Source organism: Pongo pygmaeus, chromosome 2 (assembly GCF_028885625.2).
Source record: "Pongo pygmaeus isolate AG05252 chromosome 2, NHGRI_mPonPyg2-v2.0_pri, whole genome shotgun sequence".
NCBI lineage: Eukaryota > Metazoa > Chordata > Mammalia > Primates > Hominidae > Pongo > Pongo pygmaeus.
The window spans coordinates 160,264,060-160,276,934 of record NC_085930.1 but is presented as its reverse complement, the minus strand read 5'-3'; the positions used below and the strand labels follow the sequence as shown (position 1 = coordinate 160,276,934).

The 12,875-nt window shown below is 39.8% G+C and overlaps 2 protein-coding genes across 9 annotated transcripts in view; one reads left to right on the top strand and one right to left on the bottom strand.

Moving 5' to 3' along the window:
- IGSF10 (immunoglobulin superfamily member 10) overlaps window positions 1-2,162 on the top strand; it is a 100,896-nt gene extending 98,734 nt beyond the window's left edge. For all 3 annotated transcript variants that reach the window (XM_063662344.1, XM_063662345.1, XM_063662346.1), the window contains one exon: window positions 102-2,162. In XM_063662344.1, the coding sequence (XP_063518414.1) occupies window positions 102-2,010 (1,909 nt within the window). In that variant the 3' untranslated portion in view covers window positions 2,011-2,162. The remainder of the gene's footprint in view (window positions 1-101) is intronic.
- Window positions 2,163-2,279: 117 nt separating this feature from the next.
- Window positions 2,280-12,875, bottom strand: part of MED12L (mediator complex subunit 12L) — a 342,962-nt gene continuing 332,366 nt past the window's right edge. For 4 of the 6 annotated variants that reach the window (XM_063662349.1, XM_054480272.2, XM_063662348.1 and 1 more), the window contains 2 exons: window positions 8,316-8,397; window positions 2,280-5,948 (listed from right to left, as the gene is read on the bottom strand). In XM_063662349.1, the coding sequence (XP_063518419.1) occupies window positions 5,896-5,948; window positions 8,316-8,397 (135 nt within the window). In that variant the 3' untranslated portion in view covers window positions 2,280-5,895. The remainder of the gene's footprint in view (window positions 5,949-8,315; window positions 8,398-12,875) is intronic. The other 2 variants (XM_054480270.2, XM_054480271.2) reach the window with 1 other exon arrangement.

Here is a 12,875-nt window from a genome sequence, read left to right as displayed (position 1 = left end):
CATGCTTCTATAAAGCTGGGGCAGAGGGAGGCAATCCTGAGTAAAACAGTTTCCCTCATTGCTAACAGCTGCACACTCAAATGAATCTCTTTTCTCCTTAGAGTGGGCAGCCGTATCCATGTCTACCCAAATGGATCCCTGTTTATTGGATCAGTAACAGAAAAAGACAGTGGTGTCTACTTGTGTGTGGCAAGAAACAAAATGGGGGATGATCTGATACTGATGCATGTCAGCCTGAGACTGAAACCTGCCAAAATTGACCACAAGCAGTATTTTAGAAAGCAAGTGCTCCATGGGAAAGATTTCCAAGTAGATTGCAAAGCTTCCGGTTCCCCAGTGCCAGAGATATCTTGGAGTTTGCCCGATGGAACCACGATCAACAATGCAATGCAAGCCGATGACAATGGCCACAGGACCAGGAGATACACCCTTTTCAACAATGGAACTTTATACTTCAACAAAGTTGGGGCAGCGGAGGAAGGAGATTATACTTGCTATGCCCAGAACACCCTAGGGAAAGATGAAATGAAGGTCCACTTAACAGTTATAACGGCTGCTCCTCGGATAAGGCAGAGTAACAAAACCAGCAAGAGAATCAAAGCTGGAGACACAGCTGTCCTTGACTGTGAGGTCACTGGGGATCCCAAACCAAAAATATTTTGGTTGCTGCCTTCCAATGACATGATTTCCTTCTCCATTGATAGGTACACATTTCATGCCAATGGGTCTTTGACCATCAACAAAGTGAAACTGCTCGATTCTGGAGAGTACGTATGTGTAGCCCGAAATCCCAGTGGGGATGACACCAAAATGTACAAACTGGATGTTGTCTCTAAACCTCCATTAATCAATGGTCTGTATACAAACAGAACTGTTATTAAAGCCACAGCTGTGAGACATTCCAAAAAACACTTTGATTGCAGAGCTGAAGGGACACCATCTCCTGAAGTCATGTGGATCATGCCAGACAATATTTTCCTCACAGCCCCATACTATGGAAGCAGAATCACAGTCCATAAAAATGGAACCTTGGAAATTAGGAATGTGAGGCTTTCAGATTCAGCCGATTTTATCTGTATGGCCCGAAATGAAGGTGGAGAGAGCGTGTTGGTAGTGCAGTTAGAAGTACTGGAAATGCTGAGAAGACCGACATTCAGAAATCCATTTAATGAAAAAATAGTTGCCCAGTTGGGAAAGTCCACAGCATTGAATTGCTCTGTTGATGGTAATCCACCACCTGAAATAATCTGGATTTTACCAAATGGCACACGATTTTCCAATGGACCACAAAGTTATCAGTATCTGATAGCAAGCAATGGTTCTTTTATCATTTCTAAAACAACTCGGGAGGATGCAGGAAAATATCGCTGTGCAGCTAGGAATAAAGTTGGCTATATTGAGAAATTAGTCATATTAGAAATCGGCCAGAAGCCAGTTATTCTTACCTATGCACCAGGGACAGTAAAAGGCATCAGTGGAGAATCTCTATCGCTGCATTGTGTGTCTGATGGAATACCTAAGCCAAATATCAAATGGACTATGCCAAGTGGTTATGCAGTAGACAGGCCTCAAATTAATGGGAAATACATATTGCATGACAATGGCACCTTAGTCATCAAAGAAGCAACAGCTTATGACAGAGGAAACTATATCTGTAAGGCTCAAAATAGTGTTGGTCATACACTGATTACTGTTCCAGTAATGATTGTAGCCTACCCTCCCCGAATTACAAATCGTCCACCCAGGAGTATTGTCACCAGGACAGGGGCAGCCTTTCAGCTCCACTGTGTGGCCCTGGGAGTTCCTAAGCCGGAAATCATGTGGGAGATGCCTGACCACTCCCTTCTCTCAACGGCAAGTAAAGAGAGGACACATGGAAGTGAGCAGCTTCACTTACAAGGTACCCTAGTCATTCAGAATCCCCAAACCTCCGATTCTGGGATATACAAATGCACAGCAAAGAATCCACTTGGTAGTGATTATGCAGCAACGTATATTCAAGTAATCTGACATGGAATAAAGTCAACATCTGGGCAGAATTTATTTTTTGGAAGAAGTAAGTTTAATCAAAGGCAGCCATAGGCATGTAAATGAATTTGAATACATTTACAGTATTAAATTTACAATGAACATGCAAAAATAAAAGGACTTGTAAATAAATGCATTATGAACTGATGGTACTGATTTCTTTAATGGATCTCAAAACAAACTTTTAAGGCACTTTTATTTTGCCAACAAATAACAATAAACATTAAAACGGTCCCCTATAAAATAACAAATGGCTAATGTACCTGAATTTTTCAGTAAAAAAATGAACTTTTAATACCAGTTGCCTAGTGTCCACCTCCTATCAATGTTAAAAGCATGGCACTCAGAACAGAGACAATGGAAAATATTAAATCTGCAATCTTTATGTAAATTTACCATCCTGATGTATAAATATTTTGTGGTTTATAAATCTTTTTGCTAAAACCTACAGAAAATAAGCACTGAACTGTCTTGATTATGATTCACCATTTGTTCACACTGAAAATTTTCATTGATGGGGAATACAAAAATGTTTTAATAACTGCATTTAAAAATAAATGCAGGCTCACTTTTCCACATGTAAAAAGCAATGTAATACCTGCACATCATAAAATGTGAAGAGGGTTGATTATTTTTGTCCAAATACACCCATTAAAAAGGTTTTAAAACTACAATGAAACTTCTTTATAACTTCAAAATCTAGCTCAGGCACCCCTGGTTTGGAGCTGTTTGTTTATAGGAAAATTTTTCTGAGGAGGAATCGTTGCTCTATAAGCATTTCATTTCATTAATTCTTTATGGGATGGGAAAATGCTTGGGAGGGTCTAGATCTATTATATATAATGAAGTTTCACTGTATTTAAAAATCTGATCAATCCTACACAAAATGTTGTGGTGTTTTTGTAATTCACTGAATTTATATTACATGCTTAATAATTCAACCTGAATTAATTTGGGGAATATTATATGATTGATCTTATCTAAATCTAGGGGTGGGGTTTTCCAGTGTAATAATTTCTCCAGCATCTATTCAAACATTCACCTAGTACTTAATTATAGGAGCTTTATAAATGGGGGAAAAAATGCCATAGGTCTTAGATATCTCAGTGCACAAAACCGAGAATTATTACTAATATGTTAGCCCCTGCCAATCATTTGAGACATGTGGAATAGCGCCCTTGGGTTTTCATCACACTGACTTTCAGCTAGCCCCATTTAAGCCTAAAATGTGACCTGGTTGCAACTTACTTATGTCTGATGTTTGTTAGTACCCTGTGGCTGGAAGTGGTCAAAGATACGCATTGAAATTGATCTCCTCTACTTCCAGGCCAAGAAGGGTAAATGCAGTGACAAATGCAACCCTATTAGGAAAAAGCCTACAGTGTAAACAAGAGCGTCTATGGGTTTCTTATATCCAAGAATTGTGATTGATAGGTATAGCTGACTCCATTTGATTTCAAGGTCTTGTCTTTAAGGGGAGCTGGGGTCTCCATCTTATTCTAAGATGATTTCCTCTGGTAAGGTAAAGTACCAGGTTCTGCCACAGGGCTTTCCCTTGTGACCATCTTAATGCAAAAGAATGCATTTGCAAGAAAAGAAAAGAAAAGAAAGAAAAAAAGCCTCTCAAGATAGATACAGAATTAACAGGGAGAAAATCTGAAGACTAAAGTAATTCTAGTTATTTTCTTTATAATGTGCAGGGGTAAAACAGCACTCCTCAACTTTCAATAGAATCTTGGAATTAGAGTCGTAGCATAACTAACTTCCTCACCTAAAAAAAGAACAAAGATATATGCCCCACGGCTTTCATGTGCAAAATGATTAATAATTTAACTCACCTCTGCAAAGTATAAAGTGCATACAAATGCTATGCAATTATAACACTCATTCTTAAAACAGTATTACTGTTGTTTGCAATGCTGAGCTACAAAATATATGGTTCAAACTGAACTGGCAAAGAAATTTGGAAAGAAATAACAAACATGGAACATGACTCACTCACTAGGCACAACATTCACATTTCGGTTGTTTTGCCAATGCAGTCATTATACAGATAGATAGATTACTTTGAAGAAAACAACTTCATTAGCTTATCTTAAGTATGATTCTTGAGAGGAAAAAATCTGATACACAAAACCAGCAAAAATGTGTACAGATACATCTTCTGAAAGCAGATAGACTATTAATTTAGTGAAAAGAATGGTTTTTAATGTTTTGGCAAAGTCTTTTCCAGCCCAGAGTAAACACAAAATGGGCAGGCTGGAGTGAAATATTTTCACAGTGTACAAAGCAGTTCACATGGATGTTGCCACAGCAAAGTAAGCTGACGTGTATTTGAGGTCATTTGCATGAGTCAAACTTTGCAATGAGTAACTCACCTAGGAAGATATAAATTATTTATATATAATGATTTGCAAAAGAAAATGTCTACTAAAGTTGTACTAGCTACATTTTAAAAAAGTAGATTTACATGGTCTGCTCATTATAGACAAGTCTATTCACAGTATGCTTGACTATATGTAAAATCATATGGCAAAAGAAGATGAAATAACAGAGAACATGGGAAAATATCCCCCACATATGTTTTAAAATGCCCTGCAATTTTCACATTCAAAATTTTATGCATCTAAATCTAAAAAAATATTATATGGAATACTCTTAAGTTACACAAACTGATAATTTACTGGTTTCTTTTTTACTCTAATAGGAGCAAATTACCACATACTTGAACAAAGTTAAAATAGTTACTATTTCTTTATAATAAATTTGATGTGTAATTTACTTGTGCTTTTTGCACCAATTTATAAATACAGTATATGCAATACACAACCAAGACTGACACTGACAGTAATAATTAAATTCAAAATAGCAAATACTTACCATACAAAATAAACAGCAAATACACCTTTTATGAAAACCAGAGCCTTCTGGACTTTGGGGCCAGATTCTCTGGAAACCATGTCAAGCGTGAGCACTGGAATCTCAAGCCAGCTACTGGATTTTTTTTTCCCCTTAAGGTGGCATAAGGTTCAAGAGAACCAAAACTGGCAAAAAATAGTTGGGACGATTCCACTGCAGTTCTTTCAGGCCTTTAGGATTTACATGTTGTACCTTCACAATGACTCTCATCGATGATCTTGCCTCAAAACAAATTTGAGTACAGCTACTTCTAACAGGTTTCCGCACATCTTAGGGCGGCTCTCAAAGAAACCTTGGTTTAGGTTCTTGGTTTAAGAAGTTTAAGTACTAAGCAACAATCTGTTTCAGCACCTTTTGACCACAACAAAAGCAAAGTCCTACATAAATAAGAACAAAGTTTATAAAGTGCTTATGAGATTACAAACATTTCAAATTAGAGCGATGCAAATAAATGTCCGTTTCACCATCACAGGTGAATGCAGAATAAACAGGCCATGTTTCTGTCAAGATCTGACATGCCTTTCAAATCAGTAGTTTGGTCCAGCACAGTTTGGAAAATAAAAAAAAAAAAAAACTTCATCATTAATGAATGAAATACATAAATACTTTAAATCCATCATAATCCATTCTTTCTAGAAATGTGAGATTCAAAAAAAGCACCAATTTCAAAAGGTCTGCTAGCACACTCTTCCGGGAGTAGGCCTGCCTGCATGATTCACATTTGTAAACCTACTTTAAAGGTGAATTCAACAAAATCAAACCACAACTTCTCCTTGGCTTTTTGTTTAAATACCTTTTTTTTTTTTTTGTGAGATGTAGCATAAAATATAGTAAAATGTCAAAGAAATGAAAAAACAAAGGGACATTTTTAAGATGACTAATGCATTAAATTTGATTTTCTGTTTTTCAGTGCAAACATAAAACGTCATGTCTTCTCCTCTTGCAGATTCAGAAGTGTGAAGGATGCCCATACGGAGTTACTCCTTGCTGTGGCTGGTTGCCTAAGGAGAAAAATAAATTCAACCAAAATTACAGATACAAAACTATTGCACAGATGGATGCTACCCTCTTGTCGCTGCTCTCAGTACCAGCTGCAGGTACAGGGAAACAGAATGGCCAGAGAGTACTATCCTTGTCCTGATAAACCCTGGTGGTGGGATTCAAGTACCACCCCACAGAGGGGACAACTTTATTCACAGTCCACACTTGCCAATGCAAGGCCGCAGGATTTAGGTTACTGGCCCATCCAGAGTGTCTCCCTCTGAACTAAACTACTTGGTATTAACTTTCAAAAGGAGTACAGTAAAAGTTTCATAAAACATTGAAAGTTCTCAAAATGCTTATGAAAGTCAGCAATTCCACTTTAACACATAATTGGTAAGAAAAAATTAGATTGGAACTGGGCAATTTTCTGCAAATGGCCATAAGGTACGTACAACAGAACCGTGCAAGAGTATATGCAGGTGCAAGAGTGTCCGTGTGTGATGACTCCAGCATGTGCCTATGTAGACATGCATGCCTGCACATGCATACAAAAAAAGGAATGGTCAGTAGATACCAAAAAATGACATGGGCTTAGAAACAGCTACTGCTTGTCTAACTCTGGAGTATTCAAATCCGGTGGCCCCATTCACATGGGCCATGCTATCAAAGGAGCCCTCTGGAGTTGTGTGGTGAGCAGCTCAGTTTAGTCACCACCCTTCAATAATGAAGTCTGGCATAACTGCTTATCAGGCAGCTGAGTATATACTGTGGTTAAGAGGTGGGCTCTGGAAGGAATGCTTCTGAGTTCAAGTCTCAGCTCTATTAGCTGAAAAACCCTGGGCAAATTAGTCAATGTCCCTGTTCTTCAGTTGTTTCTTCATCTGTAATGTGGGAACAGTAATAATACATAATCTCACAGGGTGGGTTAAAAATAAAGTAAATCAATACATGGAAAGTCCTAGTGCCTGGGTCCTAGAAAGTACTCCATAAATGATGTCTTTAACAAAAAGCTGAGCTCTGGTAGACAGGAACTAAGAGTAGCTATCTTTCCCCAAACAGGTGCCACTTTATAAAAATCATAGGTACCTATTTCTAAACACTAGAAGAAAAAATCTGCCTTAAGATTGTATTTTCTATAAGAATAAGGATTCTGGAATTAGTGAAACATAATGAGATTTTAATTACAAATGTGTTTTAATAGACCAGATCTATTAAACAGTAAACAGTAGCTAGAAATGAAGATTTACTTGATTTAACTGACATTAAATGAGGCGATAAGAGGAAAATATTTTTAAAGAAGAAAAAAATCTTGGGTATCCAGTGGTAGAGACACTAAGGTGTAAGAGGGACATCCTTCTGTCAGAAAATCAACTCACACAGCAGCCAGGCAGAAAATGAAGACTAAAACCAAGCTGCCCCTCAGTAATTACATGACCTGTTTCCTTACCTCTCAGCAGGCTACCAGACCTGCACCACTGCCTTCACCTCAAGCTGGTCTTCACTCTGGTACCTCACAAGTACGTAATCCAAGACCAAGAGCAAACTGCTAGTCTCACTCATTGCACGGATGGAAAAACTACACGATCCAGACAATGGCGGCCAAGTTGACACCAAAACTTACGTCTCCTGACTTCCAGGCTAATATTCTTTGCATCACAGGGAGCTTGCTCCCATTTCTAAAAGGATTTTCTGTCCTATGACACCAGCCCAGGGGTGATTCAATTCATGGGAGCACACTGCTGGCAATGAGATGAGGTATGATGAAATGGGCTGTTGGTAAATTCTCTAGAAAGGCAGCACATTGAAAAACGAAACCAAACAAAACAAAAAAAGCACCACACCAGCACTACAGGCAAGGTTACTAGGGAGAAAACACTGTCCCGCCATGCTGTCTATGATGTTATAGGTTTCGATTCATGAGTCACTATCAGAAGGGTCGGGTGGTGCAGTGGTAAGAATATTCACAGTCTGACAGTTTGGTGCTGCCCTCCCTCTATCTGAAGATCTTTGAGAGGTTAGCTAACTTTATTCATCTGTATAATTAAGGGCATTAGCTGATGCTCCCTGAACTCTGTAGCTTTAAACAAAGGACACCTTTGATTCCATAGGAGTCCCCCCAATGAGAAGAAATATTTCTAGGTTCTGGTGGAAGAAAAAGAAAGTATCTTCACTGAATTTGAGAAAAATTGGGGCTTTCCCAGGAAAGGAAGCATTCAAGCCAAAACCAAACCAAGACAGAATGAAAATACCTTGGGCTAAACCAAATAACATGAACATTGTACTGAGGAAGATGGTACCATCTTGGGAGAGCCGCCACTTTGTTTTGCTGGCTTATTTTTAATTTTCCAGGAGCCATCTGTTCCATGACACACAGGGGTACTTACTGGAAAGCTGCTTCTGGAGCTGCCGCACCAAGGCAGCCGTCTGCTGCTGCTGCTGGGTCTGCTGCAAGCCTTGCCTGGGAAACTGTAATGGCGACAGAAGAAAGGACAGAAATCATTCCATGGTGCCAATCACAGACAAGAACAGAGACTAACTCGCAGGGCCAGACAGTCTGTAAGGTACTTCTCAACACTTCACGAAAAAAGGGCTATGACAAGTGTGTGTGGATTTTCATCTACACCTTGTTGTACATCTGGTGAACATCTGAAGTACCCCATCTATTCAGGAACCCACGCTCCAGGTTATTAGTTGGCATTTATTTGAAGAGCCCCAATGAAGAACTCCACACTGTAGACGTAGCTCAGCAGCTGAAAGATCCTGGTCATCTCACCCTTCACCAGCTAGCTCATGAGTATCATGATATTAATATTGGCAAAATGAAAGCTCTCTGGTTGGAAGATTTGTTCAAGGACTACAGGCTGTGCCTTGCGCAAATGGGAGAAAATAATCTGGTGAGGCAGAGTGGTGCCCTAGGACTAGGGCTCATTTGAGACTACACCCTCCCCATATGATGGAGGATGAAGGTTTGCTAATCCCACCCTCAGAGCCGGGGCCTGGGCAGGATGAGTGAGTGAGGCACTAACTTTAAGAAAGTGTGAATTCCCAGGGCCATGCAAATACAGGTTCTGTAGGAAGAACCAGGTTAGAGGCACAATATAGGGGGCCACGTGCCCTGATTCTATCCATTAAGTTGATGCAAGAAATTGTGGTTATTCCAAAGAGGAAAAAAATCAGCATCTACTAGAAGCAAAATTACTTTTGGTTAGAATCACTGGTAGTGCCAATTTACTTTTTTATCTTAATCTTCAAATTTCAGACTATCATTTTCTCCTTTTCTTTCTTCCCCTTCTCTCCTCCCCCAACCCTCTTCTCTCCTCCTGGTCTGTCACTGTCATAAAGGAGGCGTTCTGACACAGGCACCTACACCAGCACTGTGCTGGCTGTTTCCCATGTGCCCACTCTCCGTGTGCTCATCAGGCTGCCTGTGTGGAGGGCATCAACAAGGCTGGCCCCTCTGCCCTCCGACTTCTAGGTGGTGAGGGGGTGCTCCCAGGAGACTGGAGCATAGGAGCACAGTGAGGCTGGGAGGGAGCAGAGTGAAGTTTTGTCTTTGCCAATTTTCCTCCATGAGAGTCTGTGCTGGCTGGACACACCCCACTCCGGGAAGGTTGCAGCTCCCGTCAGGTAGCCTCCCTACCTCTCTCCCCTTCTCATCCCGCTGGGATTAGGGGCAGTCAGTGAGTGTGCCATCACCCCCAGCTGGTTTTCCATACCTTTGTAATTTGTCTTTTGAAAAAGACTCCTCAATTACCCAACGCCAGTGCAATATCTATTTCCTCCTCAGAGCTTGCCAAGAATAGCCCAGGATTGTAAGTACAGTTGCCAGATTTAGCAAATAAAAACACAGCATGTCCAGTTAAATGTGATTTTCAAATAAACAATGTTTTAGTTCCGAGCATGTCCCAAATATTGCACATGACAAATACTGCATTTAGTATAAGTATATCCCATGCAGTATTTGGGATATACACTAAAGTGTTATTCATTGTTTACCTGAAACTCAAATTTAACTGGGAGCCGTGTATTTTATCTGGCAATCTTGTCTTATCCTCTATTTAGAGGGCATTACCAAGCTGATACTTTCAAAACTGAGTATTTGGCATGACAGCTGGTTCAACTGTTTCTCTCCCACTAGACAGTGAGTGACTGAAGGACAAGGGCTTGGCATATCTACTGATGTATCTGTAAGATCCAGCACTGCCAGGCACACAGCAGGTGCTCAGTAGCAACTGAAGGAATGACTAATTCTAAGAGCCTTCAATTCCCACAACTTTCCTAGTAACAAGAAAGATCCACAAAACTAATGAACTATTTCCTCCACCAATGTTACTATTTTCCCCAATACAAATGAGAGAAGCAGCAGCTTGCCATTTTTTTCCATTGCCCAAATCAAGAGTAAAAAATAAAAATCAATCTTTCATTTATATGGAAATGTTAGTATTCTTTTCTATTCAATCGTTTTTATGCTTACTTCGGGAAACTATTGTACTATGTGCCAGGTACTGTTCCAGACATTCTATGTGTCTATTAGCATATTTAATCCTGACTCAGCTGTAACTGTCCTCAATCTCTTATCCAAAGTCCTAAGACAGATATGCGCTTTGGAATCTGAAAATATGCAGTTTACTAAGAAACATTCCTTATAAGCAGACCAGTCAAAATGTGGGACAGCACTCCATAATCAAGCATATTACATTTCTGTAGCAAGCACATGAATAATTATATCAGGTAGGATAAATGAAAAGAGCCTCATGTCTATTCAGGTCAGCTTTTGCCACCAATGACTTCATGTCAAATTTTGCTATTCACTTCTGACTGGTTAAGACTGCTGCCCCCAGAAAATGTCCCATATCTATCACATCTATCATCTTACAGACTTATTTCACTGTGGTGAACACATTTAAAATCTACTTTTAGCAATTCTGGAATTACATTATTAACTATAGTTACCTTGCTATGCAATAGATCAACAAAACTTATTCCTCCTGTCTAAATCAAACTTTGGACCCTTTGACCAACCACTACATTCCCCTCAAGCCTATCCATGACTGAAAATACCAGCTTCCAAATATTAACTTATTTGGAAATAATTATAGATTCTAAAAGGCTGGCTATAAAGATGTCTAAGCTGATTGAACAGCATATTGGGGTACATGGTGTATAAATAGTCAACATTTATTCACTCAACAAACACATAGCTGCTGCCTTATGTTCATTTAAAGCCCGCTTCAAATAGAGTATTTCACAGAATAAAACACTGTAGTGGTTGCCTCAGATACTATATTTTGCAGAGCCTAGGCAGTAACTAGGTATACCCTAGGAAGCTTGTGTACACGTGTATGCGTGTGTGTGTTGGGGAGTGCAGGGTGGTCTGAGGGTGGCTTAAGAGGTACATAGTCAGAGGGCCTCAAATTGTGATCCAGGGATTCCTGGGAGAGGTCCCCAAGACTCTGCCAGGTTACCTGCAAGGTCAAAACCATTTTCAAAATAAATACTAAGACATTATCTGCTTTTTTCACTTATTTTCTCATGCATGTACATTACAGCTTTCCAGAGCCTACATAACATGTGCTATTACAACAAATCAAATGTTCCCTATTAAACCAGACATTGAAGACATTTTCAAAAATGTAAAACAGGCCAGGCACAGTGAGTCACACCTGTAATCCAGCACTCTGAGAGGCCAAGGTGAGCAGACAGCTTGAGCCTGGGAGTTCGAGACCAGCCTGGGCAACATGGCAAATCACCATCTCTACAAAAAATTATGAAAATTAGCCAGGCATGGTGGTACATGCCTGTAGTTCCAGCTACTTGGGAGGCTGATGTGGGAGGATCACTTGAGCCCACGAGGTCAAGGCTGCAGTGAGCCGTGATCATACCACTGCATTCCAGTCTGGGTAACAAAGACCATATCTCAAAAAAAAAGTAAAACCATGTCATTCTCATATAACTTTATTTTGAAATATATGCCTATTTTTCATAAAAGCATGTTACTTCCAGTAACATGAGTTTATCTTTAGGTACTAAACATAACAATATTTAGTATTAACAAATATTTGTTTTGATTTCTAACATGGTAAATATTGATACACAAAAGCTCTTTGGGTCCGCAATTATTTTTGAACATGAAGGGATTCTGAGGCCAAGAAATTTGACCAACTTCCTTAAACTGACCAGAAGTACATGGTCTGTATCTCCAATCTTCTTACAGTGTTTTACCACATCTGCTTCCTCTCAAGGCCTCTGGATACTAATTTTAACTTGCTTTCACCTGTACACGCACAGGCAATAGGCCCCAGATGCTCTGGGCTCTGGAGCACCTACCACCAGGGGACGAGGGCTGCCTCCAACACCCTACAGAAGCCTCACTACTGAGCATTTCAATTCAAACCGAACCCCTCCTGTGAAGAACTGAACCCTGTATGTGGCTGAGGAAGCACAAAATCACTGGGGGAAATTTAAAGGATTATCCTCCTGGGACTCCTCTCTAGACTTCCTGAATTAGAATTTCTGTAGCTAATGTGCCAGAAATCTGAATTTTTAAAATGGCTCCCTGAAGTGGTTCAGGTGCTTGGTGAGATTTTGGAATCATCACTGTGATGGGAGTTGAATTTTTAATTTACCAAAACAGGTCAATAAATAGGTTCAGTGAGGTTTACTAGAGGTCCCCCAAATCATAATCTATGTATGTTTTGCCTTCCCTATTCAAATGTGATAAATGAAGTGGGAAAGATTTTTTGGCCCATATCCATACAGGAGATGATCTCTCCCCTCTGTGCCTTTGCAGATGTTCATCCCTTCTCCTGGAATACACTTCCTCCCCACTTCGTTCCACTCTACCCTTCCCATAAATCTACTCATCCTTCAAAGATCAGCTGAAGTTATCATCCATTCCCTCAAGCATTTAAAGAGTGAATCACTGCTTTTGTAACCTTAGTACT